The sequence below is a fragment of the Bos taurus genome, chromosome 25, assembly GCF_002263795.3.
Source record: "Bos taurus isolate L1 Dominette 01449 registration number 42190680 breed Hereford chromosome 25, ARS-UCD2.0, whole genome shotgun sequence".
NCBI classification, from domain to species: Eukaryota; Metazoa; Chordata; class Mammalia; order Artiodactyla; family Bovidae; genus Bos; species Bos taurus.
Genome location: NC_037352.1, coordinates 36227001 through 36252164, shown reverse-complemented (window position 1 = coordinate 36252164; position 25164 = coordinate 36227001). Strand labels below are relative to the sequence as shown.

Here is a 25164-nt window from a genome sequence, read left to right as displayed (position 1 = left end):
CCCATGTGTCTTTCAGCTTCCGGGCCCTCATACCAGAGGAGTGGGGTGGACAGATAAAACTGGGAATCAGAAGAAAAAAATACAGGATGGAAGGGAGCTATTTGGTGTACAGGTTGGAGGGAATCTTTCTGAGCCCTTAGGTCTCTGCTGCTGCCACCAACACCCAAGTAACAGTCTTTTTCTCCCTCCTGAACAGGCATTTAATAGTCTTATTTCAGTTGGAAGCAGTAGTCGGAGAATAAGTTACAGGGACAGACAGACCGAAAAAAAAAACAAAACCCAAACCAAAAATCCCACACAACTTAAAGTGCTTCAGGCTGCAAACGTAAACATGAGGACGAGGGGAGGCCACCTAGCTCTCTCCCCTGACCTGAGACAGGAGGGTCGTGTCATTGTCGGGTCCCTTTACCGTCACCACCCTCTGATCTCAGCCCTGCGGGTGGGAGGGAGGGAGGGAATGTCAGAGGCGGGGAAGACAACATAAGAGGAACAAGGAAAACACTTTGTAAACTTAGAACCAGGGTGCAAGGCGGGGGGCAAGGGAGCTCCTGGAGCCCCTGCCCTGGCCAAGGGGTGGGGCCAGCCCCCCCAGGAAGTCCGGGAAATACTGTCGGCTTCACGCTGCAGCCATCCCCGGCCATTTCACAGCTTCTTCCTCGTCCCTCATCAGTAAACACAGACAGGCGGCCCTGCGGGGGCCCCCTCACCCTTGGTGGGAGGCTCCCAGGGGAGGCACAGCCTGGAAGGGAGCACCCACACTGGGGGCTGTCCATTTCCGGGAGTGTGAGAGGGAGGCGGCCGGATGGTCTACTTGACCGGCTCCACCACCAGGACCTTGCACTCGCGTTTGGCGATCTTGTCCAGAGAGAGCACAGCCTTGTCCGGAGGCAGGTAGAGGGGGCGGCCAACAGGGGAGGCCACGGGGGGAGTGATGGCCCGGCGCTCCATCACACTGCCCGACCTGGAGGAAGGTAGAGGCTGTGGGCTCTGGCCGGACCCCAGGGTCCCGTGCTGCTCCCTTCCCGATCCCGGCCTCTACCAAGCCTGCGGGCTCCTCCCCACGCGGTTCCATACCTCATGAGGTGGCTGCGGGAGGGCTGTTGGTGGGAGAAGGACTGCGAGCGGCCCAGGCTGGCCTGGTGCCTCTCCACCAAGTCCCGGACGGCAGGGCTGCTGGGGCTGCTCTTGCGAGAGAGGGGCCGGGCCTCGGGCGGCGGGTGGGACACGCTGGCAGTGAACTGCAGCTTCAGCTTCATGTGCTGGCTCAGCTGGGGTGGGGAGACACAGATCAGCCGGCCAGCTCAGCTGCCAGGCCCTCGACCCCCTTTCAGGTCATCTTCCCCACTGGACAGGCCGAAGTTGGATCTAAAGCCCACCTTCCCTCCCCCCGGCTTCGTAGCACCCACCCATTTATGCTTCAGCCATAGAAGCCAGCAGCTCTGACTCCTCCCACCCGACGCTAGGCCTCACCCAGCCCACCTCGAAGAGCCCGGTCCGCAGAGCCTGGAAGGCCACGCTGAAGGTGAGCGCGCTGCCCTTCCGGGAGAAGCCGAGGTTGTTGAGGGGTGTGTGGCAGACGATGGAGTCCAGGGCTGCCTGCATGGCCCGGCGCTCCTCCTCACACAGCTGCTTTCCTGAGGGGCAGAAACAGGGCCGGGAAACACATCTGTGCGGCCTTTCTCAGTCTGCAGAGGGCTTTCATCAGCACAGTCTTGCTTGATGCTCAGAGCCACTCTGTGGAGTAAACTAAGTATGTGCTATTTTTTGCTGAACTTTATAAACAACAGTGGCTAATAGTTATCATGTACTGAGATCTATTCTAACCACTTCACACATATTAACTTACTAAATTACTGTAACAGCCCCATGAAGTAGTATTTCCTCCATTTTAGAAATGAGAAATCTGAGGCTCAGAGAGGTTAAGTAACCTACTAAAGGTCACACAGCTAAGAAATGGGAGATGTACAAGTCAAACGGGGAACCCAGCTCAAGTGTCAGTGCCCTTAAAATCACTCTGCCCATGGCCTCTCTAAACTCTGCATTATGACACCGTGGAGACCATCCAGGTACACAGCTGAAGCAGCCTGGCACAAGTCACCTGCCTCCATGACATCTTCCTTTCCCCTCCCCTCCTTGAGGACAAGCCTGGCAGCTACCTACCAGCCTGGGCATGCTCCGGGGTCCACACGAGCCTTACAGCAAGGAAGTCTTGGAGATTGTTGAGCAGCGTATAGGTAACAGTGAAACGCTCATAGGTCCGAACAGGGGACTCACAAGAAGCAGTCATCACAAAGCACGGGCGGTCCAGGCGGATGCTGGGCAGGCTAGAAGCAGTGAGAGACAGGGAAGCAGGATGTGTGTGTTTCGAAACAGAGATGAACAGGATGGTGTCCAGCAGGGGGGGGGGCATTGAGGTGTGTCCCACAAACTCACCGGTAGTGGGTATAGATGCTCTGGGTGAAGGGCAACTTCGGCGTAGACCACTGAACCACAGCAATCAGGGGAACCTCTAGGCCCTGTCAGAGGGACAAGCAGAAACAGTACCTGTGTGTAATGACCTGAAGGAGAGGTTTCCTCTCCTGTTAGTCAACTCCCTGGCCTCTCTCTTCCCATTGCATTTTCTCAGCCTTTGTCCTTAAACACACCAGTCCATTGTACTCACCTCCTTGGCCCCTGGAGGGGGCTGCTCACCCGCTCTGAGCTGAAACAGGAAGTTATGTTCCTCCAGGGCACTAAGTGGGCAGGGGAAGCAGCCAGAGGTACCAGGGAGCCGGCAGAAGGAGCCCATGGAGACTTCACCAGATTGGTGACTAGTTGAGAAGAAAGGGATCAGAGCTGGACCTTTCCCTGCCAGAGCTCTGGGCCCTGCAGCAATGCCCAACACTCTGCAGCCCCGCCCCTCCCAGGACCTCACCAGACGTTGTCCACCAGCAGCACAGAGCCGTCGGGCATGACAGGTAGATAACTGGCATTGAAGTTTGGGAGAATGCGGATATCCCAGACAGAAATTTCCTCCTGGGAGGAGCTGTTCAGCACTGTGGGAGGTAACCAGCTCAGCTCAGAGAATCTGAACTCCTCAGACCACACCAATCCTCCCCCGCCACCAAAATGGATCTATCCCCACCGTATTGTCCAGGGCCACATTGCCACCCAAGACCAGAGCCTCCAGTCTGCTCACCCTTGAGCACGGTCAAGTGTTTTCCAGCCACAGTGAACTGGCGGCACTTCAGAACTGGAGGGGGCAGCAGAGTCAGCAGGGTGCTCACTGCAGGAGAGGGCGGAGGCTGGAGATGACCGGCTGGGCGCACCTCACCTCCAACCCTCAGGTCCAGTCTTCCTTTCCCCGGATCGGGCACTTGCTGGTGTCACCCCTCCGCTGTCCCCACAAAATCCAGACACTAGGATTTCCTGTCTGCATTCTCCTCCCCACCTTGGGCCTTGAAAGCGCTCTGCTCGCCCCTGAAGGTCTCCCCAGGAGATCGGGTCTGCAGCAAGCGCAGGTAGCCTTGATCTCTGACCTCTGGTGCCTCAACCTCCCGCTTCCACACGGTCACTACAATCTGAGCACAGGGGACACGGGACCACAGTCAAGAGGAGAAACAGCCTCAGAAAGGGCGTCTCAATTAAGACAGAGCTCCACTCCGTGCCAACCTTACCTTGGCCTTAGGTGTCCCTGGGGGCAGTCTATCCAGTGAAACGGTGAGTGGGAAGATGACCTCATCTGTGGACACAATTGGTTCCTCCACAGGCAGCTGGGTTGCCAGAGGGGTTGAAGAGGTCAGGAGAGTCAAGGCCACCCGCCGCGCCCGCGTCCCCTTTAAGATCTACGGTACGTGGTTCTCGCCCTCCCCTCTCCTCATCCGTCATAGACCTCCAGCTTCCCGCAAGCGTCCCTCTCCCCTCCGGTCTTGGGAGCCCAGCAAACCGCCCCTCCGCCCTGTGTCGTGGCGCTCCGGGCTCCTCACCGTGGTCGCTCCCCCTGAGGTAGCAGGGCCCGGGCCGTGGGTGAGGAGGGGGCTGCAGCCTCGAAACAACCCCCCACCGCCAGGGTCCCCGCCCCCCGGGGGTTCGGGATCCTGGTCGCCCGAGCCACCGCCCGCGGGCGCCCCGCCTCCGGCGCTGACCGAGGCCAGGGCGGCCAGGGCGGTCGCCAGTTCCGCCCAGGCCCCTCGGGAGCCCAAGCCTGGGCCGCCCCCGGCGCCGGACCCCGCACCGCCCCGGCAGCGCAGCACCAGCAGGAAGCGAACCGTCTCCCCTAGGTAGAGGTGGTTGCGCCGGGGCAGCGCCCGGTACCGGCCCGGGTCCCCCGCCAGCTCCGCGCGCGGCGGCAGCGGCACGGCCGGGAAGTACATCGAGTAATCGCACTGGGACTCCATGGGCGGCGCGGGCCGGGGGGCGAGGTGGGCCGGGGCCGGCGGAGGGTAAAGGGGCCGCTAGGGTGGTTCCGGGAGCCCCGAGTTCCGACTGGTGCTGCGCGCGGCCGGGCCGGCCCGACAGACCAGCTGGGGCCGGGAACCGGGACAACGAACCCGGAACCGAGACCCCACGGGGCCGGAACCGGGGGTGCAGGACCGAATGACTGGTGAGAAACCGGAAGCGGAAGGGGAGGGGCGTGGCCTCGGAGGCGCCGGAATTTGTAGGTGACTGGACTTTGGAGGAGAGGGGCGGGTGCGGCCGGGATTAGGCTGCTGCAGAAGGCTAGACTTCTTGGACTACGAAAAGGACCCCCCCCCCCCCCCCCTCGCCAACCCCGTTTCTCCCAGGAAGATGCTCCATCCCTTTCCCTTGCCGCTCTAGAGAAGGTCGAAGTTTCAAATTATTTATTCACTGAACATTTCATTCTTAGTGAAATGAGCATAGCTCAATAACAAGTGTTTCATAGAGAGATGGACGTATTCCGATCCCTTGTGTCCCAGACTTTCTCTGTCGTACTCCATGGTTTGCTCCTCCAGAAGGCCTTCGAAAGTGCAGCTTGGACCTTCAGGGATGGGGGTGGGGTCGGGGGTGGGAAAGGGGAAGGGGCAAAAATGGGAGGGAGCCTGCTGCTCGGTCTGGGATTCCTTGGCACGGGCTGGAGGATGTAGGACCAACATTCTTATAAAAGTTCCACTGGTCCTCTGGGGAGCTGACATGCTTTCTGAGGGAAGCCAAAAGGGCATCTGGCTGCCTCACACTCATCACTGGCGCCCTATGGCTTAGCTGCTCTTCAGCCTAAGACAGTGGTTTGATGCCTAGGGGGAGGGTCGCCTTGAAGTCTTGAGGGGCAGAGAGACTGTTGGGGGGAACTGCTTGGCATCTAGCTTATCCTTGTACTGCAGCTCGGGGGTAGCCAGGCGCTCACACTCCTCCTGGTCTTGGAGGCTCAGCCCACTTCGGAGCACATAACCCAAAACCTTACCTGACCCAAACTGGAAAGGGCGGAATCGCCGGTCAGTGATGTACTTGGGGTCTAAAGCCTCACCCCCCACCAGACAGTGTTTAGCCAGGGCTTCTCGGCGAGCCCGGAGCTCCGCCACAGCACTGTCCAGCCGGCTCTGGCCATATTGCTTTATCCGGGCCCATAGACTTCGGTTGAAATGAACATAGAGAGCCCAGTCCAGGTTGTTCCAGGCTCGTGCCCGGGCAGTCAGCTGCCTTTCCTCAGTGGTCAGTCCACCATCGTCAATGGTGCTTCTGTCCTGCCCACCTCCAGCCTGGGCGTTGTGCATAAAGCCTACCACATCATCTAGACCCCAGCACAGCGCATCTGCCAGCAGGACCAGTGACTCGTCAAAGTACTCGGCCACCAAGACCAGGTCAAAGACAGAGTCCAGCCAGGCCAGATTCCACTGGATGAAGGATGAAGACCCCAAATCTAAAGAGGCAGGGCTGGACATCTGGCTGTGACCATCAGCAACAGTGGGAACAGGATGGAAGAGAGCATTGGGATCCAGGGTGTGGGCTGGAGGGCCAGCGCCAGAAGGTAACTGGGGAGGGTTGGGGTCTCTGGAGACATGCGGATTCCCTCTCTTGGTCCTCAGCTCTGGGGGGAAGGGGAGGCCAAAGTCAAACCATAGCAAGTTGCGTGCATAGTGGTCCCCCCGGGCCCCGGGTCGGTAGAAGGCTCGAGGATTGGCCAAGAAGGCAGCCAAGGATGGTGCTTTGCGGAAGGCCGATGATGTGGATTTATAGTAGGAGAAGGCAGAACGGGCCAGAGCCGCTGGGTCTCGGACAATGGAAAAGAAGAAGCTGTCAGAAGGCATGACCTGAAGTACCTAGGGAGGAGAGGAAGCGGGCATGGAGTGAACCAGGGAGGAAGAGACTAAGAGCAACCAGTGCACACCGGCCCCCCAGCCTCTTCCTGCCTCCTTCTGGCGGCTCTGCTGGGAACCCCCAGCTTCCTTCATTAGCTGCACAGAGCTTGGTAAGGTACTTGACATCTCCGAAACTCCATTTACATATCTGCAAAATGGGGACCATCATACCTTCCTTCCCAGACGATTATGGAGGTTACATGAGATAAGGATAGGAAGGAACCCAGAATATGGGGAGCTCCTAGAGAACATTTCCTCAGGGCTTTCTGTCTGCTTTGGTAACACTCTAGGAATCAAACCTTGTGTTCACTTGTCCAACAAAAACCTATAACATGTCTACTCTGGGATTCTTGGTCACAGCTCCAAGAAGGGAACTGGCTTCAGGCCTCCTCAGGAGGATCACTGGCAGCAAGTAGATAGCAACCATAATTCTATCTCAGATACAGGCGTCATGTGGGCAGGCCAAGCCCAGAATGGCTGAAAGTCAGGGCACTTGGGAGGCTCCTTGGCATCTTGGAAAGCAAGAGACATCCCTGAAATGGGCACTGGGGCGCCATGGCCACTCAGTAAGGAGCTGTTCTGAGTCTTGGGACATAAGATCCCACTTCTTGGCAAGAAGGAAGGTGGGCATTGGGCTGAGCCACACCCTAGTGTGGTCCGGCAGGCAGTTCCACACCAGAGTCCAGCTCTGGGACTCCCTGCAGGATTTCTGCATCTGAATGTGACTGTGGTCATTGACCGTGACTCCCTGACAAGTCCTCCAATCTGTTCGATGGATGTGGGCGTGCCTGAAGGACAAGCCTGTGAACTGTGTGTCTTTGAAGGCATAGGGGAAGAGGGCAGAGAACAGTCCATGGCATCAGAGGGACCTGGAATAAAATTCCAATTCAGCCATTTACCAACTGGTGTAACTTTGGGCAGGTTATTGTACTTCTCAGAGCCTTTATTCCTCCATCAATAAATCTGGGTTAATACTCACTCTGAAGAATGTGGAAGTGCATGGAACACGGGAGGTAGGCAGTGAATGGTGGTGACAGTCATCCTAAACTCCAGAGACACCTGCCTCAGTGATTCCTCTCCTCGCTTTACTCTCAACAGTGCCCCTCACTGCCCGTTAGATCAGTTCGTGCTGCTGCTGCTTTCTTCAGCTCCAGCTCCAACAGGACTGTCTTTGCAGCCACCGCTGAAGTACTATCACTTATACACACACACATACACACACACCCCACCGCCACTGTGTCTCTGAGATGTTTTGCTCTGAGAACACCCGATATTTCCCTTACTACAAAGTGACGTCCATCCTTCGCTATAAAACCCACCTCTTGAGAAAAACCCCACCTCTTTTGATGAATATTCTCACCGCAGTTCCAAAAAACAAATACACATATGCACACACACGTGCAGCAGAAGGCACTTTGGAGCAGCTGGGCCTGGGTTCAAATGCTAGTCTGCAGCTTTCTGTTAACAGAGGCCAGTCCCTTAGCCTTTCTGAGAGTGCATCTACTCATCTGTGTAGTGGGGACACATGCCTTCCTGGCAGGGTGATGATAAGATGACTACCCAGCACTCGACGTGTTCAGTGAAAGTTCTCTCTTTCCCTGGGTGTTTTCATTTGCCCACTGATTTTCCTCCTCCAAGAGCTCTCAGGTTCCTGTGTGTGTGTGCACGGATGACACGTGAGTGCGTGCACTCATCTCCCTATTTAGAACTGAGGCTAGGGGCAGGGAAGGGAGACTGGGACTGGGCTAGAGCTTGGCATATAGCTGATCCTCAGAATCTGGCAGACTTGGTGAAGGGAGTGAGAGGAAGATGGGTCCGAAGGCAGTGTCTGTTCAGGGACCCTGGTGGTGTCAGTGGGAGAGGCCAGGAAAGGCCAGCGGCACCTGGAGGGAGAGTTGGCAGAGCACTGATGCCAGCAGGCTAAATGGATCAAGGAAAGAGACTCTAGTAAATTCTAGATGGGAGAAGGCAGAACTTCAGGTGCTAGAAAATTCTGAGGCAGGGACAGCTGAAGAGAAGAGAACAGGACTCCCACCTTTGTGGGCCCCCCCAGCCCAACTTTTGGGTAAGGAGATGCCTGGGGTCTCCTCTCCTGGTGGTCTTGGCTACAGGCCCGAGCCCATTTCTCCCCAGTCCCTCCCACCCCCTCACACTCCTCACCTCTTTCAGGTTGAACCTCATGTGATGACAGAGAATGTGGAAAGGGGGCTGGGTGCCTCCACTCTGAGGCCGGTAGCCTTTGACCCGAGAGGCCTGGAAAAGTCTTGGGTAGCCAAACTGGTAGCGGGCAGGGAGGGCAAAGCGCAGCCCGTGTCGGTCCCCATAGCGGTGAAGCAGACTCAGCACAGAGCTGCTCCCGGATTTATGTGTCTTCAGGAACACAAGGTGCTGCCGAGGTGGACAGGATGGAGCAGCTGGTCCCAGGGATGAGGCCCAGGAATGTCGGAGCTGCAGCCCGGGTAGCCTGGGGAGAGACGGGAGGGGAAGTGTCCTGTCCCTCACCAGCAGGTGGATGGGTGTCTCGTGGAGCCAGAAAGGCATGGAGTGTCCTCTGAGTCCCCAAGAGTCACAGCCCCAGGTGGGACAGACAAGAGCACGTGGGGCATCTGGGGGCCGTTGGGACAAGATGGGAACTCACCTCCTCTGGAAGGGACCCCCCAAGAGCTGGAGGGCAAATCCAATGGTCATGAAGACTCCCAGAGCCACCCCTAGGCTCCGGGGCCCCCAGAGGCGCATGGTCCTGGTGGGAGACAGAACGCCCATGTGGCACAGGGGAGGGTGACACTAGAGAGGGACAGGGCAAGGGCCAGGCACAGAGGCAGAGACAGCTGGAGACCGCCGTGCAGCCGCGGAAGGCGCTCGTTCGAGTTCGGGGGTTCATTCCCCAGGCCTGCTCGCAGCCCTGGTTGAGTCTGCCCCCTGAGTTAGCAGATTTTTGCCTCCGTCAGCGTCTAGAAGGGAAATGAGGGGGAAGGAGGGGAATCTAAGGAGCGGGTAAGAGCCTTTGCTCGTGCTGCCGGGCAGCCACGACCTCATTGCAGGCAGGGGGGTGGGAGGGGAGCCCTCTCTACACCCAGAGCTTCCAGGTGCCCCATGACTGCGGCTCTGCTGTCAGCTGCAGCTCCCTCCAACCTCCAAGGACAGTTTTGCCTCAAGCCCCAGGGATTTGGAAGTGAAAGGGAGGAAGATCAGACCAGTCCACTCTTACCAGGGAGATGGACATCTCCAGGCCCCGGGCCACCTCCTCTGCCCCTCTGCCTGTGACAAGTCTGGATGTGGCGCCCCCCCTCCCACCCCCGAGGCTGAGAGGGGAAGCCTTAAGGAGGGCCTGACGGGGCACACGGCTTAGAAACCCAGGGAAGTGAGACCGCAGGAGCGATTTTGTAAGGAGTAAGAGTAGACCAGCTCATTTAAGCTCAGGCATCCTTTCCCTCGCACGGTGGCGCGCGCGGGCAGACCCCAGTGTGTGAGAGCGGCCTGGGGGGTGTAGGGTTGCTTACGAAGCCCAGATCTCAGCCATAACCCCCTCCGCCAAAACACACCCCCGTTCCCACTTTCCAATCCCAGCAGTGCACTCAGAGGGGATTGAGAGGGTGGGGCTGGGGAGAGAAACTCTGTGACACAAAGATAACAAGACAAGAAAAGTGGACGCTGAGCTTTGGAATTCCTTCTCAGGCCCCAGCTTCCCAATCAATTGGGAGTCCGGACCTGCCCCTTCATTCCAACCCACAGCCACTGGCCACAGTCCGTCTTTCAAACAAGCCCTGACAGCCCCCTTCCAGGATGAGCCCAAAGCGACCCCAGGCAGAGAACGCACACTTGCTACCCAGAGACCTGCCCCCTCTGGCATCACCCCCTGGTTTCCTCCCCCAACCCAGCCCCAGGGTCCTGACCCGCACGGCGCCCCCGCCCATGCTTAAATTTCTTGTCTTCCTTCCATCCATCTCTGTCTCCTCCCATTACCTCCAATTCCAGCCCTCGGACCCCTCCAGCTTTGGGGATTGCTCAGTCTGTTGCCAGCCCTGGGTTGGCTCCCTCTGGGGTTCTCTGTGAAACCCCTCATGACTCCTCCCATCAATTCTAGGGTCCTTCCACTGATCTAGGCCTCAGCTTCGCTTGCCGACTCACCAGGCCACCTGAGGAGCAGCTGGGAAATCGGGGTCTGGCCCTCCCGCCTGCCCCAGCCACCGCCCGGTTCCTCGCTCAGCTCAACTTTCCCCATAAACTTTCTCAGCGCCCAGGCTCCTCCCCCTCCCTCCCTTTGTCCCGCCAGTCCGTGCAGCTGATTCGGCTTTGACCGAATTCGGCGTCTCTGGGTCTCTCCTTCCCCGCATCTTTCCTTCTCTTTCAGGGCACCCAGCCTGCCCTTAGAAGACACTTCTACCCTCCTTTCGCTATTGTACTTTTTCTTTCAGCTTTCTGCAGAACAGAAGACTCATTCAGGCGACTGAAAGAAAAAAGAAAAGATGGTAACAGAGTTGAAAGCAGACATTATCGAGGATATGACAAGGTAGCCAGAGGAACCTTCACAGAGAAGAAGGAGGTGGGGGCCGAGGGGGCCCACCCACCCTGAAGGCAGAGAGCAGTAGTATGGTGATATTAATGATGCCTTGGGTCCAAAAGAGTTTTGCTAGTCTCCAGAATTCTCCCCATTTTGCAGATAGGTATTCAGACCCAGAGGGTGGACAGCTTGCCCAAATTCAATCCCAGGGGACAGGTTTCAAGGAGGCAGAAAATGAACTGCTGGTCACAGAGACTCTGGGGCTAAAGGTACAGAAAGTCACACACCGGGTCCAACAAATTAGCCATTTATTTTACAGAATAAACACTGAGTTGAACACTGAAACATGAAATGGGGATACTTGTGAAGGATGTGGATGGCAGAGACCATGAAATGTGGGTTTTTTTGATATTTTAGTTTAAGAAAGTGATACTGAAAAACTCAACAGAATCCAGCCCCATAGATCCTGACATCCTAGTCCCCTGCCCTGCACCCCATAAGCGCCCAGCTTTGTCTATTTCTGAGTTTCTGAGACCGGGTGCCCCACCCACCCCACTCTCAACTTCTTTCAAACCCCACCCCACCAACTGCAACTCTGAAACTCCTCCCTTTCTCCCTGTTGGGGCTCACCAACAACCTAACCATAGAGGCTGGGTTGGAGAGACCATATCTCCTTCCTAAATAAATACCCCCCCCCCAGCCCTTCCTCCCCAGATACCAAATGAAAAAATAAATATTGTGAACACCCACCCCCCAACCCACCAATGGAAATCTCCTGGATTTGGGGCCCCAGCCATTCACCCAAAACGTCCCTCTCTACCCTCTCTGCGGCCGCCTTCGACTCCTCTCCCCACCCAGCTGATGGGGGACAGGGGAAGGGCCATGAACCCTTCCGATGCCAGGGCACCCCTCCCCTGTTATCGAGGTCCAAGCAGGGCTAGGGCTAAGAGGAAGAGAATGAGGAGGGGTTGTGTGTGAAAACCAACAGACGTCCCTCCAGTCCTGCTCCGGTCCTGGCTGTGGCGGATAATGACACCTCCTCCTTTGCCCCCAGCACCTTCCCTTCGAGGAGGGCGAGGAGCTCGCGCTGGGGGGGCCACAGCTGCTGCGCCAGCCATCCAGTCATCTGCATAGTGTTGTCCCTCTCCAGAGCCGCTAGCGTCCTCTGGAAGGAGGGGGAGGATCGGAAACAGGGATGGTGAAGGGAAGTAGCGTGAGAAGGTGCAAGAAACAGCCACAGGCAAGGAGGAAAAGAACTCGAGACAAAAACAGTGAAAGGTTGGGGCAGGGGCAGGCAGGATGAGAGGAGGGAGAAAGTGAGTGACAGGAAGGCGAAGAGAGAGATCAGACAGACATGGAAATAAGGCAACGAGACACAGGAAGAGACGAGACAGAGACAAAAAAGAGCGACAGATGGGGAGAGAGGATAAACAGGAAAAGACAGAGAAAACAGACAACAGAAGCAGCGAGCAGACGGAAAGAGGAGTGGGGGAGGAGAGACAAAGAGAGACGATGGGAGTGAGGGGAAAAAATGTATGTCAGTGCCTTGCATCTCTGGCAAATTCTACTTTGGGGAGCCAGCCCCGTGGCACCCGCACCCCACTTCCCTGCCCCCAGACTCTTCCCACAGCCCACCCTCGGGAGCTTCCCATCGCTCTGTAAGAATAGTTTGGTGTCTCCCCCAAGGGACCGTGAAATCAAGGGTAGTGATCTTCTCCTTGGTCTTCCACTCCCTACCTTTGAGGTAAGCGCTCAATACAGGCGTGTGAACTGCGTGAGTGAACGAATGAATGGTAACTGAGACACGAGGGGAGGGACAACAGACGCAGGGGGCGGGGCTGCGGGTTGGCCTGAGTCCAATCGCGGAAAGCGGGGCGGAGCGAGGTCCTCGCGGCGTCCGCGGGTCTCACCCCAGTCCTCCAGCTCCAGGTCGCGTCCCAGGGCAGCCGCTTTCATCCTGGTTGTGGTGGCCCGGAGCTGCAGCCGCCGCCTCCGCGTCTGGAGGTCGGGGCTTGAGGCTTCTGCATCCAGCTCTGGGTTGTCGAGCTTCCCGGCCTGGAAGCCGACCACGGGCGACAAGTACCTGCGAGCAGAGCAGCCCCGGAGGCTCCCGCCCCACCCCGCCCCAGGAGTCAGCCTCGCCCGCCCGCGCCCCCGCAGCCCACCGCCCGGCTCTCACCGGCCCGGTCCAGCTCCGGTCCAGCAAGGCGCCGCCTCCTGCGAGAGGTCCGCCGCCACGCGGGGGTCCCCGCACACAGTCTGGGGCAGCCCGGCCCAGATGCCCCTCACCCGGCCCAGACGCTCGCGGAGCTCCCACACCTGGACGTAAAGAGAGCCGGCCGGGCAGAGATGGAGCGCGCGCCCCTGTCCCCCGCGCTTGCGCCCCTGCCGCGGCCGCCCGCCACTCACCAGCCGGGGCAGGCTAGCGCCTGCAGCCGTCGTCGGCCGCTCCTCCTCCGCCGCCGCCGCCGCGGACCAGAAGCGACCCACCTCCTCCCTTGGGGCTGGGGCACGGCGGGCGCGAGCCCGCGCTGGCTGGGGGCTCCCGCATTCCTGGAATACCTTCGGCACCGGGAAGAGACCCCACACACAGTCATCCCGCGGTAAAACCCACACCCCAACACGCCAAACGTCCTTGATACCCCAGTTTATCCAGAGACCCTACAGTGTCTCCCTAACACCCCACACTGTCCTCCCACCCCAGGGCCTCCCCTCTATGCTTCTCCCTCCTGTCAACTCCCTCCCTCCCGCCAACTCCCAATCTGACACTCTCACCCTTCCTGTGGCCCCTGTACCTGGGCTGACACCCCTACACTGTTCTCCTGCAAATGCATCAAGCCTTCTGAGATCTTCACCCCGATGGACTGGGCTGCCAGCTCAAAAGAAAAGGGGCCTTGGATCTTGTCGGCTAGGAACAGGAGACCATCTTGAAAGAGGGTAAGACGGAGAAAGGGTTAAATGAGGGGCTGTACAGGGAGATAGATACTCACTGAAGTGGGATGTTCCCACAGATCCTGACCCAGGCCTTGGAGGGGAGCTGCAGATCTTAGATTGGGGGGAGGACTGACATGAGAAGAGCCCCCCTCATCCTCTGCACTCAGCACTGCTGAACACTCCCTCCCCAGTCCACCCTGCCCACCCCACACAGACAGCCATCTCAGGCTGTCCTGAATCCCCTCACCCAGATAGGGCCCCCAGTCAGGATCCAGTCCTTGGCTGCCGATACAGCCATAGGCCACGTTGAGGCAGAAGCCCCGGCAGGGTGGCAGCGAGGGCACCCCCCGGCAAAGGGGGCAGCCTGTCAGACGCATCACAGCCCGCTTGCAGCCTTCGGACAGCGGCATCTGGGAGCAGAGAGCAGGGCTGTGTCATCCACAAACACTTGGCTGCCCTCAGCCAAGCCTGGTGCTGGGCACAGAGAGAAATCCAATACCCCATCCCACCTTTCCTAGGCTCTAAGTGTGAAGCTGGATGTGAATCTCTAGGGTTGATGACCCCACGCAGCAGCAGGAGTGACCCCAGGACTGCGCCAGATCTGAGGAGGGAGGCTCCTAGGGGCCGGGCTGCACATCCTGCTTCTTGGGAGAAATGGACCAGAGGGGCAGTGAGGGGCCTGAGAATAGGTTCAAGGACAAGAGTGAGCCCATCATGGCTGAGAGGAGAATGAGGATACAGGAAGTAAGGCTGGGAGGCCAAGGAAAGAATGGGCAGTCGAGAAGGCCTTGAAGCCCAAGCCAGGAATCTGGCCTCTAGGAGGGAGCCACGGAGGGGCCCTGGAGAAAACCAGGGGGGCCAATGGGCCAATCTCAGAGAGGCTATGGAGATGAGCAGGTCCTGAGAGGCTGGCAGAGGGTAAGAGTCATCAGAGGGCAGAAGAGGGTCAGAGGTGGGAAGAGTCATGGGTCATGACACAAGAAAGACTCCAGTCTTCCTGATTTACCCAGGATGCCAGGGCTTCATGGCTGATAAGGGAAGGCCAGGCCTCTCCTGCCAGCTGACACCTGACTCTTCTTCACGGGGCCTTTCCCACTTCCTCTCCCTCCCTGGGCCCCACCCATACTCAAGGCCCTTCTAACCTTAAGTGTTTCGCTGACCACATTTCTTCCAGTCTCCAGGCCCTGGACAAAGGCCCGGGCCGCCACCAGGGCCCGGGTTATCTGGAGGAAGGGAAAGGGGAGAAAAACCACCAGATTGTTGAAGGTCAGTCAACACTGGGGCCAAGAGACTGCACCAAAGGGATGAGCAGTGGGGATAAGGTTTGCAGGTTATCTTGGGGTGATTAGGAATGTCAGGTGGTTCCGGGAGGCAGGTTCAAGAAGATCAACGAATTCAGAGTCTGGCAGGACCAAGGGGAACTGGGCTTGGGAAGAAGTGGAAGGGTTACATTTTACAGGACTTGGAGATAGAGGGACTTATATTGGAACAAATGCTGAACCTGAAGCCAGGAGACCTGGGTGTGAAGCCTAGCTCACCCCTTACTGGCTGTGAGACCTTAACCTCTTCAAGGTTCAGTCTTCTCATCTGTAAAATAGGAATGTGAACATCTACTTCATAGAGTTATGACAATTAAATGAGATACTATAAGTGAAAATCCTTTAATAGTGTTGAACCAGCGTTCAGTACAGTCACAACTCACACTCACACTACACAGCTGAACCAGAGGAAGTCAAGATATTGGGAATAGGGATGAGTTGTCAGAAAGGGGGGGCAGGGAGCAAAAGCAGATGAGTGGGTGAGCCACTAGGATGAGACTAGGACACAGAATTGGGGGGCAGGGCTCCAGTCAAAGGAAACAAGGAGAGCTGGGTCAGGCAGAGGTGACTGGGGCGACTGGGGCATGAAAAGGGGGTCACTGAGTTGGAGGTGAGTGGTACACAGTTCAGAGGTCACTAGGTCAAAGGTGGCTGAAGCTCAGGCCTTGGGGCCCCTCACCTGCAGGCGGAGGCGGCGGGGTGAGTCCCCAAAAGGCTTCAGAGAGTCATCAGCAGAAGAGGCCAGGCGTGTGAGGCAGAACAGGTAGTCGGGGGAGAAGATGTACTGTGGGTGCAGCAGGGGGAACATTTTCTCCAGGAGCTGAGCCCAGAAATCCACCAAGGCATCATCTAACCCCTCACCGGACCTCTCATAGTAGTCCCGTAGCCGAGAGAACAGACCACTGAACAAGGGGGTGTGCTGGGTATACAGGCGGCCGAAGGAGCGGTGGAAGAGCATGGACAGGGAGTGCTCGGCTGAGGAGAGCATCTCCCGAAAAACCTCTGTGGCAAGTGCAGAAAAAGAGGTGTGAGGTGGGATGAAGCCAGAGAAGGATGGAAAAGTAAAAAGGCCGAGGCAAGAAGAAATGGGCATGGGGAGAAAAAAGAAAAGACAAGTGAGTTAGAAATTAAGCAACCCTTAGCAGTCTGGGCAGACTGGGGGTGGGGGGGTGGGGCAGGACCCTGTGAGAGCATAGGGTGGGGATGTGGGGGCTAAACCAGGGCTGGAGTGCCTTTGGGATGAGTCAGGAGTAGGTACAGGATGCTTGTGGGGGTCATGAGCTCAGAGAGAAGGTATGAAGCCAGGTTTGGGGGTGCCAGGTCCTCACCATCAAATTTTCTGTGTCGGGCAGCCAGTGTGTGAACCAAGAAGGAACCATTCTCCTCCACCAGGCCTCGGAAGGTGGCCTCAGTTTCCCAGGTCAGCCTCTGCTCTATCTCACTGGAACAGCAAGTGTACTCCTGAGGACAAATCCGGAGGTGTTCACCTGGACAGAGGAGACACGAAGGAAAGGTGGAAAGTGATGTCATGAAATTCCTTCCTTCTCCTGCCCATCTCTGGGGGCCATCCTTTCTCTTCCAGCTGTCTGGTTTCTTTTCTATTGTCTGCCACCTCATTCCTACCTGGTCCTACCCCCTCCTTATTGTCCCCTCACCCATCCCAAGTTCACTGCCTTTAGGCATGGGATCAAATAGGAGTGGGTCAATTTAGTGATCAGAGGGTCCTCAGGTAGCCTGCCTAACATCACACACTCCAGGCCTCAAAGGACATACAGATGGTTTCAATGGGAAGAATGGGGTTTGGAGGGGTGGGGTTATCTGGTAAGAAAGCAAGTATTATCATACAAGGGACTCATGGAAATAGCGAGGGAAACAAATTAGGCTGTGAAGAAAAAAACACAGAGGGGTTGCTAATTATTAGAAAGGGATTCCTGGGGTGAGGGTGGAGTAAGAGAGCTGTTATGTGAAGGGGAGTGTTATTGTGATCCTGATAAAGAAGTTCCGGAGGAGAATAGACATTATTACCGTGAGAGGAAAAGATTATTATAACGGCCACTCTGAAAGGGAAGAGAGTTATTGTGAGATGGGGAGGACCGGCCCCCGCCCCCTCCCTCGCCCCCAATTCTCTAGTCTCCCTCTTTCTCCTCACCTGAGATCAGGGCGGGAGGGAGTACGCTTAAGCTATATCCCCGGGCCCCCAGAATCTGCCGGGTCTCAGTGCAACTCCGGGTGACCTTTGCCTCGATACCGGGTCCAGGACCAGGACCGGGACAGAGGGGCAACAGCAGAAGCAGAAGAGAGCGCAGCGCGTACATAGCTGCTGCTGCCACCTTGGGACCGCAAAGTGGGTCGTAAGGAGGAAAGAAGAGCCGCCCGAACTCAAAAAGCCGGTTCTCTGCCACAGGACTGTCCCGCCGGCCAGAGAAAGAGCGCGACCTCCGAAAAGTGAACCGGGACCACGATCGCTGGACCAAGGCGGCATCTGCCGAGACAATGGGAGCGGGGAGCCGGACAGGAGGCGGGGCCCGGGGCGGGGCCCCGCCAATAATGGTAAGGAGCCGAGTTTAGGGGCGGGGTCAAGGAGAAATGAAGCCAATGTACTGGGGAAGCTCGGCCGCGGGGCGGGACTCGGCAGGACTAGGAGGTTAGGGGAGGGGTGTGGTCTTCCTCTGAGGCGTGGCTATCTACATCTAAAGGCGGGGCCTAGGTGGAATCCAGCCTATGGTAGTTGAGAAGCCAGATTAAAGGAGTTACTACTAGGGCAGTGTGAAGCCCAGCCAATAGAGGGGGAATTTGGGGGCCGGGCTGGGGCGGAGCCAGGAGGAGCCGAGTTATAGCAGGTGGCCAGCGCGCGGGAGCCCACGTGATACGGCTGCAATCTAGAGAGCTCGTGGCCGCACGAGGCTGCTGGAGTGGCGTGGCTAGAACGTGGTGAGCACGAGCTGGCACACGCTCAAGTCTCGCGACAACTTGCAATCCTAGGACGAGCCGTTGGGCTCGCGCCTGCGCACGACAGGCTTCGCGCCTTCCCGCGTTTTTCTGGATTCGTCTGCCACCCAAAGGGACGGGGGCGTGACCACAGAGAACTAAAGGGACCCGAGACGGTGACTTTTCCTCAACGCTGCTCGGCCAGAAGTCGCTGTCCCGGGCTGTCACAGTGAGGCTCCCCTTTCACCCAGGCGTTCCCCGTCCCCCGCTCTCCAGTCCTGAGAGAAGACCCTCCCTCCCCCATGGCTTCTTCCACAGAGGCCAGGAATCCCAGCCCCGGAAGACAGATAATCACTCGAGCGGTTAGACGGCTCTGTAACCCAAATAAACTAGCCCAGGCTGGGCTACAGAGCCTGTCTTCTGGAGAAGTGGAGAACGAGAGCTTTCCGTGACTCCTTCAGCGTTTCCGGCCCGGTTTTGATGGCGCCTCCAGCCCCAAATCGTTAAGCGCGTCCCAGTCTGGTCCTTGTCGGGGGGCAGGTTGTAACGTTGCAGGAATGGAAGTTTATGTGCCTTTGTAGGGGGATGGGGGGTTATTTTCTTATTTTTCTTGTCTTTTGTTTTCCCCGTGGGAGCTGGTTCCGTTTCACATGATTCTCTCCTCTGAATCGTGGAGAGAGAAGGGTGTGTTAAACTACCCTGGTGTGTGCCTTGGTCGACGCTTGGGGAGCACCTTCAAACCCAAGGATGGCGTTGGGACGGTGGCGTCTTTAACTTCCTGATGCCTTGGGTCAGGACCCTCTCGGTTGTTTTTTAGGCTTTTTTTTTTTTTTTTAATTGACGTATTTTAAAAAAAAACTTGTGCCAATCTCTGCTGTACAGCAAAGTGACTCAGTTATACACAGACATGCATTTTATTTTTGCTGTGGATTATTTTTGAAGTCTTTAAAAAATAATTCGTTATATATTTTTGGCTGGGCCTTCGTTTCTGCCAAGGCTTTTCTCTAGTTGTCGCGAGTAGGCGCTACTTTTTAGTTGCGGTACCAAGGCTTCTCATTGCGGTGGCTTCTTTTGTTGGGGAGCACAGGCCCTAGGCCAAATGGGCTTTAGTAGTTGCGGCTCCTGGGATCTAGAGCACAGGTTCCTTAATTGTGGCGCATGGGCTTAGCTGCCCAACAGCATGTGGGGTCTTCCTGGACCAGGGATGGAACCCATGCCACCTGCACTGGCTGGCGGATTCTTTATCACTGAGCTACCAGGGAAGCCCCATTTTTAAAGTGTTTATTGGTAACAGTATTGCTTCTGTTTTATGTTTTGGTTTTTTGGCTGGGAGGCATGTGGTATCTTAGGTCCCTGACCAGGGATAGAACCGCTGCCCGCCCACCCCCCACCCCCATCGGCAGGTGAAGTTTTAACCACTGGACCCGGCGGGAAAGTCCAAAACATACACATTAAAAAATTTTTTTTATTCTTTTCCTTTATGGTTTATCTATAAAGCTGTGCTTTTCTGTTTGTTTTTTTTTTAATTGACGTATAGTTGATCTACAGTGTATTATCCCTCTAATTTTGCGCCCCCTACCCCCACTCCCTGAGTTCCAGAGCCATTCCCATGTAAAGAAGGGGGATCGTTGGAGCTGGGAATGGAGACGTGGTGGGTCAGGACGCCTTCCTCCCTTTTCCCTTTTTCCCGAAGCTGGACCACCATGCCCACCCTTCGGTCGTCGTCCTCCCGGTACCACAGCTCCTCCTCCCCGAGCAGCACGTCCTCGCCGCTGCGCAGAGCGGTAGCGGGTGGACGGAGGAGCGTGTCTGCTGCTTCTAGTTCTTCTGTGTCTGTCGCTATGCCCTGCGATGACGGGGACTCGAAGCAGACTTCAGAGGGGTGAGTGGAGTTGGTGAGAAATGCGTCGTCCTCAGGTTTTTCCCATTTTCATTTTCCAAACGAGCAAACTGGCAACACATGTGTGACTGTGAAACGCTAGGAGATGCTGTGCTGGTTCAGAACTGTGACCCACGCCTGCCGCTAGCTCTGCTGGGTGCCTTTCTGCTGCCCTAGGTGTTGGAAGCCTCGAGAATAATCCATCCTGTTATAAATCCATCATCCATCTTGTCTAAACTTTTCTTCAACACGTTTGTATGTTCAACAGGGACAGCCTCTGGTAAGGGCCCAGACATGGGGGAAAGGGAAAAGAGTTCTTTATTTGGTGCCAGAAAACTAGTATATCCTTTTTAGTTGGTGTCCTGTAATTCCTTCATTTAGGGTTATAGAAACAAGTCATCACCTGTTAGCATTTATGAGCTTATTCTGTGACAGTTATAAGAGTACATCCTGGGTTAAAAAAAATTGTTTTTTTAATCTTTCCAGGAAAAAAAAAAGTCTCATACAAGGTCTAATTTATCCCCTGGTAATTTTTTTTTATTGAGGTATAGTTGATGCATGGTATTATATAAGTTTCAGATATACAGCATAATGATTCACTATTTTTAAAGTTTATATTTCAGTTATATATCTCCTGGTAATTTTATTAGTCTCTTGTAAATCATTGTGCTGTTTAGGACCAGGTTATATATATTTTGTACATTTTAATCAGTAAGAGGTGAATTTGTTTTAAGGGCTGAAATTTAACACCAGGCACATATTAATCTCCTGTTTGTGTATTAGTATTAATCAAACACGATTTCCTGACCCATGCTAATTTTTCTCTGCACAGCAGTTATCCCCCTGACTGCCTACTTGAATATCTTTTTTTTTAATGTGGATATTAGGAAAGAGTTTGGAGAAGGAAATGGCAACCCACTCCAGTGTTCTTGCCTAGAGAATCCTGTGGGCAGAGGAGCCTGGTGGGCTGCTGTCCATAGGGTCACACAGAGTAGGACACGACTGAAGCGACTTAGCAGCAGCAGCAGGAAAGAGTTGTGCTTCATCTCCCTCAGTGCCTCATTCTTCATTTCCAATGCTTTCTTTAAGTGAAAGTTTTCCTTTAAGATATTGTCTCTACTTCCTGGCAACAGTCAGCTCATCTCTCCTTAAAATCTGAATATATTTTTCTCATGGAGAGGGGTGTATAGTTAGAGAAATTATAATTCATTTATCCTTTTATATATAGGGACTAGGGTGTTGTATCTAAGCAGAACCACACTCCTTCATAGGGATAGTGAATCTTTGTCAGCTGGTGAAGGCAGTGATTTCGAAGACAGCTTGAGACGAAATGGGAAGAAGAGAGCAGCAAAACGTCCACTCAAACCAACCCCAGTGAGTCAGTTTTGTTTTTGAACCTGGTCTGGAAAGCAGCTAAAGAAAACCTAGAAGAGGCTCAGGTGACATGCTTGATGAAAGGACAGGGCTTAAAGAGTATTAAGGGACAGAAGTAGAAAGAAGGCAGATTTTGAAGAGCAGAGAATACAGTATTAGGGTATAGAGGAACAGGAATGGGGTTAAGGAACTTTTAAAAGGAGATAAGGCTAGAAATAATAAAGTTTATAATATAAAAATCCTTGATTTCTAAGCTGAGACAGTAACTCAAACTCTGCTGTGGAATTAGCAGCTTAAGCCTAACTGTGATTTTGATGAGAGTAAGTGTTAATGTCACTTTTACTTTTTAAAAACATTCATGATTTCTTATTACTAACTAGGCAAAACTTCCAAAGAAGAGGTCCCAAACAGTACGTGCTAATGGTCAGAAAGAGTCAGAGCCACCAGCCAGTGATCTCTTTGATGCTGTGAAAGGTGCCAAAAGTGACATGCAGGTAAAACAGAGTATCTCACGCTGGTGGAGTGATAAGAACAGATGGTACAAACTTGATTTAGTGAACATAACTGGTATCAAGAGAGGCAGATTAGGCCACAGGGTGAATCCGTAGAGTGATGTAAGGGAGATCTTGCATGAGGGGGAATGTTCCTTTCCTAATACTATCACAGATGAGGGTAGGTCTTGCCTTTATTGATTGATGGGAGGGGCAAGGAAAGGCATTGGATAATTTAGAGAAGCAGCTTGGATTCGGGTGGCGACGTGTTCACCCCTGTCACTTTTAGCTCCACTTTGACAATTATACCTATCCACTCTGCCTGTGTCTCCTTTAATAAGAGAGATTGATTCATATTTATTGTCAGTACTGATATTTTTCAATTTATTTCTACCATCTTAAGTGGTTTCGCTTTATCTTGCCTTTTCTGTTTCTCTTTCCTCTTCTCTTTTTTCCTTTTGAATGTTTTATCTCATACAAGAACCTAAGCACATTTTAATTCCAGTTAGACCTTACAGTTTACATACTGTTTGGGGTTTTTTTTTTTTTTTTTGGCAGTGCCAAATGACTTTCGGGATCTTAGTTCCCTGACCAGGGACTGAACCCGTGCCCCATACAGTGGAAGTGCAGAATCCTAATGACTGGACTGCCAGGGAAGTCCCCTTACATGCTGTTTGTTGTACAGTGTTTTAGTTCTGTCCTGTCCTTCTCTTCCAAGTAGACATCATTGTTTTAAATAATGTTTGTTTATACTTATCTACATTTTAATCATTTTTTGTTCATCATTTCTTCTTTTAAAAAATATTTATTTGACTGTGCTGGGTCTTAGTTGCGGCTCTCAGGATCTTCAATCTTCATTGCAGTATGCAAACTCTAATAGTTGCATCATTTCCTTTCAAATCAGAAATCTTCCACACAGAATCATTCTCTTGCTGTCCAAAGTTTTATGTTTTAAAATTTCTTTTAGATAGAGTTTATTAACAAACTCATTGTTTGCTTCTATAAATGTCTTTTACCCTTGTTCTCAAAAGGTTGCTGGGTATCAAATTCTAAGATGACTTTTCTTTCGGCACATTAAAAAGATTATTCCACTGCCTTCTAACTTCCTGTATTGCTATTGAACATCAGCAATCAGTCTAAGTGCTGTCTAATGCAACACTCTCTAATGCTGGAGATGTCTGTATCACTGTTGTCTGGTACAGTATTCCACCAGCCACATATGGATTTTTGATATGTGGCTGGTGTGACTGAGGAACTACATTTTTAATGTTTGATTTAATTTAATAACCATATACAGCTGGGACTGTTTTTGTGCACATCTAACTTGTAAATGCTTTTGTTTGTAAATGTTAAATGCATGTCCTTTGTAAGTAATTTTTTTTACTTTAACAGTTTTCAAGACTGTTTTGCTTTTGTGTTCTTATGTATTATCAGATGTTCAGAGGTATAAACTTTTCTTTTCATGCTTGAGGTCAGTTAGGTTCCAGGCTCTGAGGACTGGTGTCTTTTGACAACTATGCAGAATTCTTTTTCAATGTTGCCTCTTTCTCATTCTGTTAATCTCCTTCTGGAATTCAATTAGACATCATTAGAAATTCTTGCTCTTTTCCATGTCTTAATAACTTTTTTCCTTATTTTTATTTGTCTCTCTGGGCTATATTAAGTCTTTGACTTAATTTTCTACTTCACTCATGTTGTGCTGTATCCAATCTGTTTTTAATCCATTCATTGAAATTTCAAATTTTATTTATTATATCATGCACTTCTACACATTTTGTTTGACCCCTTTCCAAAGTTAATTGTTCTTTCTTGTATTTTCAAGCTTCTATTTTATTTAATCATGGAAATAATAATTTTATAATCTGTGGTAACTTCAGTGTTTGAAGCCTGTGAGTGTAATTCTGTCTGTTTTTCGGCTAGTTGTTAGTTTTAGTGCTTGTTTCTTTGTTGGGGTCTTTGTTGCTGGGTGCAGGCTTTCTCTAGTGGTGGCAAGCAGAGGCTGCTCTCTAGTTGCAGTGCGCAGGCTTTTCATTGTGGTGCCTTCTCTGGTTGCAGAGCACGGGCCGTGGAGTGCAGGTTTCTGTAGTTGTGGCATGCATAGGTTTATTCGCCCCATGGCATGTGGAATATTCCCAGACTAGGGACTGAATCCGTGTCCCCTGCATTGGCAGGTGGATTCTTAACCACTGGACCACCAGGGAAGTCTGAAGAATCACTTTTAATTAAATTCTGATTGAAATTATTTTGATTTTATTGGTAAGGTGGATCTGGACTGCAAATCCAGATGTGAGGACTGGCTTATGGTTATGAATTCTGAAGGAACAATTCTTTTTTTCTTCTACCCCACACTAAGGTCATAACAAGCTAGTTGTCTTGCTTCCCTTCAGACCTGTAAATCTATTTCTCATTCTTGCTTTCATGAAGGTATGCCTCTTTGCAGGAGCCTCCTTTTGGACTACTCTCTTTGGAAGCCCTTTAGCCTTTGTCTCCTGTGCTCTACATTCTATGCATCCATCTGGACAGAAAGTTAGGGTTCCCGGGGTTTAGTAGACCCTCAGCAAAAGTCAGCTTGCTTATCTCCCAGAATTGCTACCTTCACTTCCATTTTTGGTTTTATGGAATTCTGCCTTTCATTCTCGTTTAGTAGTACATCATTTTAAAAGATGTTTTTAATATTTTAATCAGAAGTTTAGATGTTTCAGTTAGGAAGCTTATACAGAATTTCTAGTCTATCATATTGCCAGAAATAGAAATTACCCACACTGTTTTCCTAGTCTTTGGTCGATGAGTGGCTGGATAGCTACAAGCAAGACCAGGATGCAGCGTTCCTGGAGCTCGTTAACTTTTTCATCCGGTCTTGTGGATGTAAAGGTGAGGAAACTACCCTTTTCTAACCCCCAGCCTTTCTCATAAAACTTTTTCTTTGTGAATATGAGTAGGATTAGGCATTCCTAAAAAGAGAGGGTAAAGTGTAAGAAAAGTTTCCTTTATTTAACTAGTATCAACTACACTGTTGATTGGTAAATAGGGAAGTGATCCAGTAATGGAATGTATTGGTTTGGAGACAGAATCCTTTGGAGAAAAATAAACATACTAAAGTGATGATGTTTACAGATTTGGACCATCAGACCTTTCTTTCCTCTAAATAATCTTTTCTTATCCCTTATTTCTAAGCCATTTCATCTCATATTTCTCTACTGAAACTGTGGCCCCAGGTCCCCAAAGGCCATGACCTAATTTACTGAGGCAGATAGTCTTATAAGACTGCAGGTTGTATTATAAGAACCTGGCATAGTTTTCTTGCTTTCTTTTTGTTTGGAATATTTCTTTTTAACTGTAGTTTTCTGCTGTTTGATTCCCTGGGGTTTTCTAGACAGGTTGCCTTATATCAGATATTCCAGTTAGATGGTAGCACATTTATGACTAGGATTCTGGTCTTCTGATT

At 53.0% G+C, this 25164-nt stretch overlaps 4 protein-coding genes across 12 annotated transcripts in view; 1 reads left to right on the top strand and 3 right to left on the bottom strand.

Moving 5' to 3' along the window:
* Positions 1 to 176: 176 nt before the first annotated feature.
* On the bottom strand, positions 177 to 4581 carry TRAPPC14 (trafficking protein particle complex subunit 14). Its single transcript, XM_002698212.7, has 11 exons — positions 3966 to 4581; positions 3657 to 3752; positions 3431 to 3560; positions 3179 to 3265; positions 2915 to 3035; positions 2663 to 2810; positions 2434 to 2516; positions 2161 to 2324; positions 1480 to 1634; positions 1075 to 1268; positions 177 to 961 (listed from the first exon to the last, which is right to left on the bottom strand). Exons 1-11 carry the CDS (start codon positions 4374 to 4376, stop codon positions 808 to 810), a joined length of 1743 nt encoding a protein of 580 aa, XP_002698258.1. The 5' UTR covers positions 4377 to 4581; the 3' UTR covers positions 177 to 807.
* Positions 4582 to 4806: 225 nt separating this feature from the next.
* Positions 4807 to 10460, bottom strand: GAL3ST4 (galactose-3-O-sulfotransferase 4). Its single transcript, NM_001034537.1, is given in 4 exon segments — positions 4807 to 6254; positions 8454 to 8757; positions 8932 to 9244; positions 10422 to 10460. Coding segments are annotated over 3 exon segments (1452 nt in total). The 5' UTR covers positions 9057 to 9244; positions 10422 to 10460; the 3' UTR covers positions 4807 to 5231.
* A 625-nt stretch (positions 10461 to 11085) lies between these two features.
* GPC2 (glypican 2) lies at positions 11086 to 17452 on the bottom strand. 3 transcript variants are annotated; one of them, NM_001193180.1, is given in 11 exon segments: positions 11630 to 11959; positions 12705 to 12877; positions 12974 to 13113; positions 13204 to 13356; positions 13590 to 13720; positions 13976 to 14138; positions 14871 to 14951; positions 15727 to 16037; positions 16040 to 16051; positions 16379 to 16534; positions 17197 to 17362. In NM_001193180.1, coding segments are annotated over 11 exon segments (1734 nt in total). In that variant the 3' UTR covers positions 11630 to 11711.
* Positions 17453 to 18109: 657 nt separating this feature from the next.
* The window catches only part of STAG3 (stromal antigen 3), a 29285-nt gene continuing 22230 nt past the window's right edge, over positions 18110 to 25164 (top strand). For 4 of the 7 annotated variants that reach the window (XM_015460453.3, XM_015460450.3, XM_059881295.1 and 1 more), the window contains exons 1-5: positions 18110 to 18204; positions 19669 to 19857; positions 21126 to 21228; positions 21609 to 21722; positions 24494 to 24590. In XM_015460453.3, coding sequence (XP_015315939.3) covers positions 19679 to 19857; positions 21126 to 21228; positions 21609 to 21722; positions 24494 to 24590 — 493 coding nt within the window. In that variant the 5' untranslated portion in view covers positions 18110 to 18204; positions 19669 to 19678. 7 annotated transcript variants of the gene reach the window in all.

What these genes read in the sequence shown, in the direction of transcription:
- GPC2 (XM_059881437.1), bottom strand. Translation starts at nt 17,362, where the DNA reads ATGTACGCGCTGCGCTCTCTTCTGCTTCTGCTGTTGCCCCTCTGTCCC. An exon ending in TGGTCAGCGAAACACTTAAG is followed by an intron (nt 14,139 to 14,870) that starts GTTAGAAGGGCC and finishes CTCTGCTCCCAG; the next exon opens with ATGCCGCTGTCCGAAGGCTG. An exon ending in GCGCTAGCCTGCCCCGGCTG is followed by an intron (nt 13,114 to 13,203) that starts GTGAGTGGCGGG and finishes CTTTACGTCCAG; the next exon opens with GTGTGGGAGCTCCGCGAGCG.
- TRAPPC14 (XM_002698212.7), bottom strand. Translation starts at nt 4,376, where the DNA reads ATGGAGTCCCAGTGCGATTACTCGATGTACTTCCCGGCCGTGCCGCTG. An exon ending in CCTCAGGGGGAGCGACCACG is followed by an intron (nt 3,753 to 3,965) that starts GTGAGGAGCCCG and finishes CTGGCAACCCAG; the next exon opens with CTGCCTGTGGAGGAACCAAT. An exon ending in CCCCTCCAGGGGCCAAGGAG is followed by an intron (nt 2,517 to 2,662) that starts GTGAGTACAATG and finishes TCCCTCTGACAG; the next exon opens with GGCCTAGAGGTTCCCCTGAT.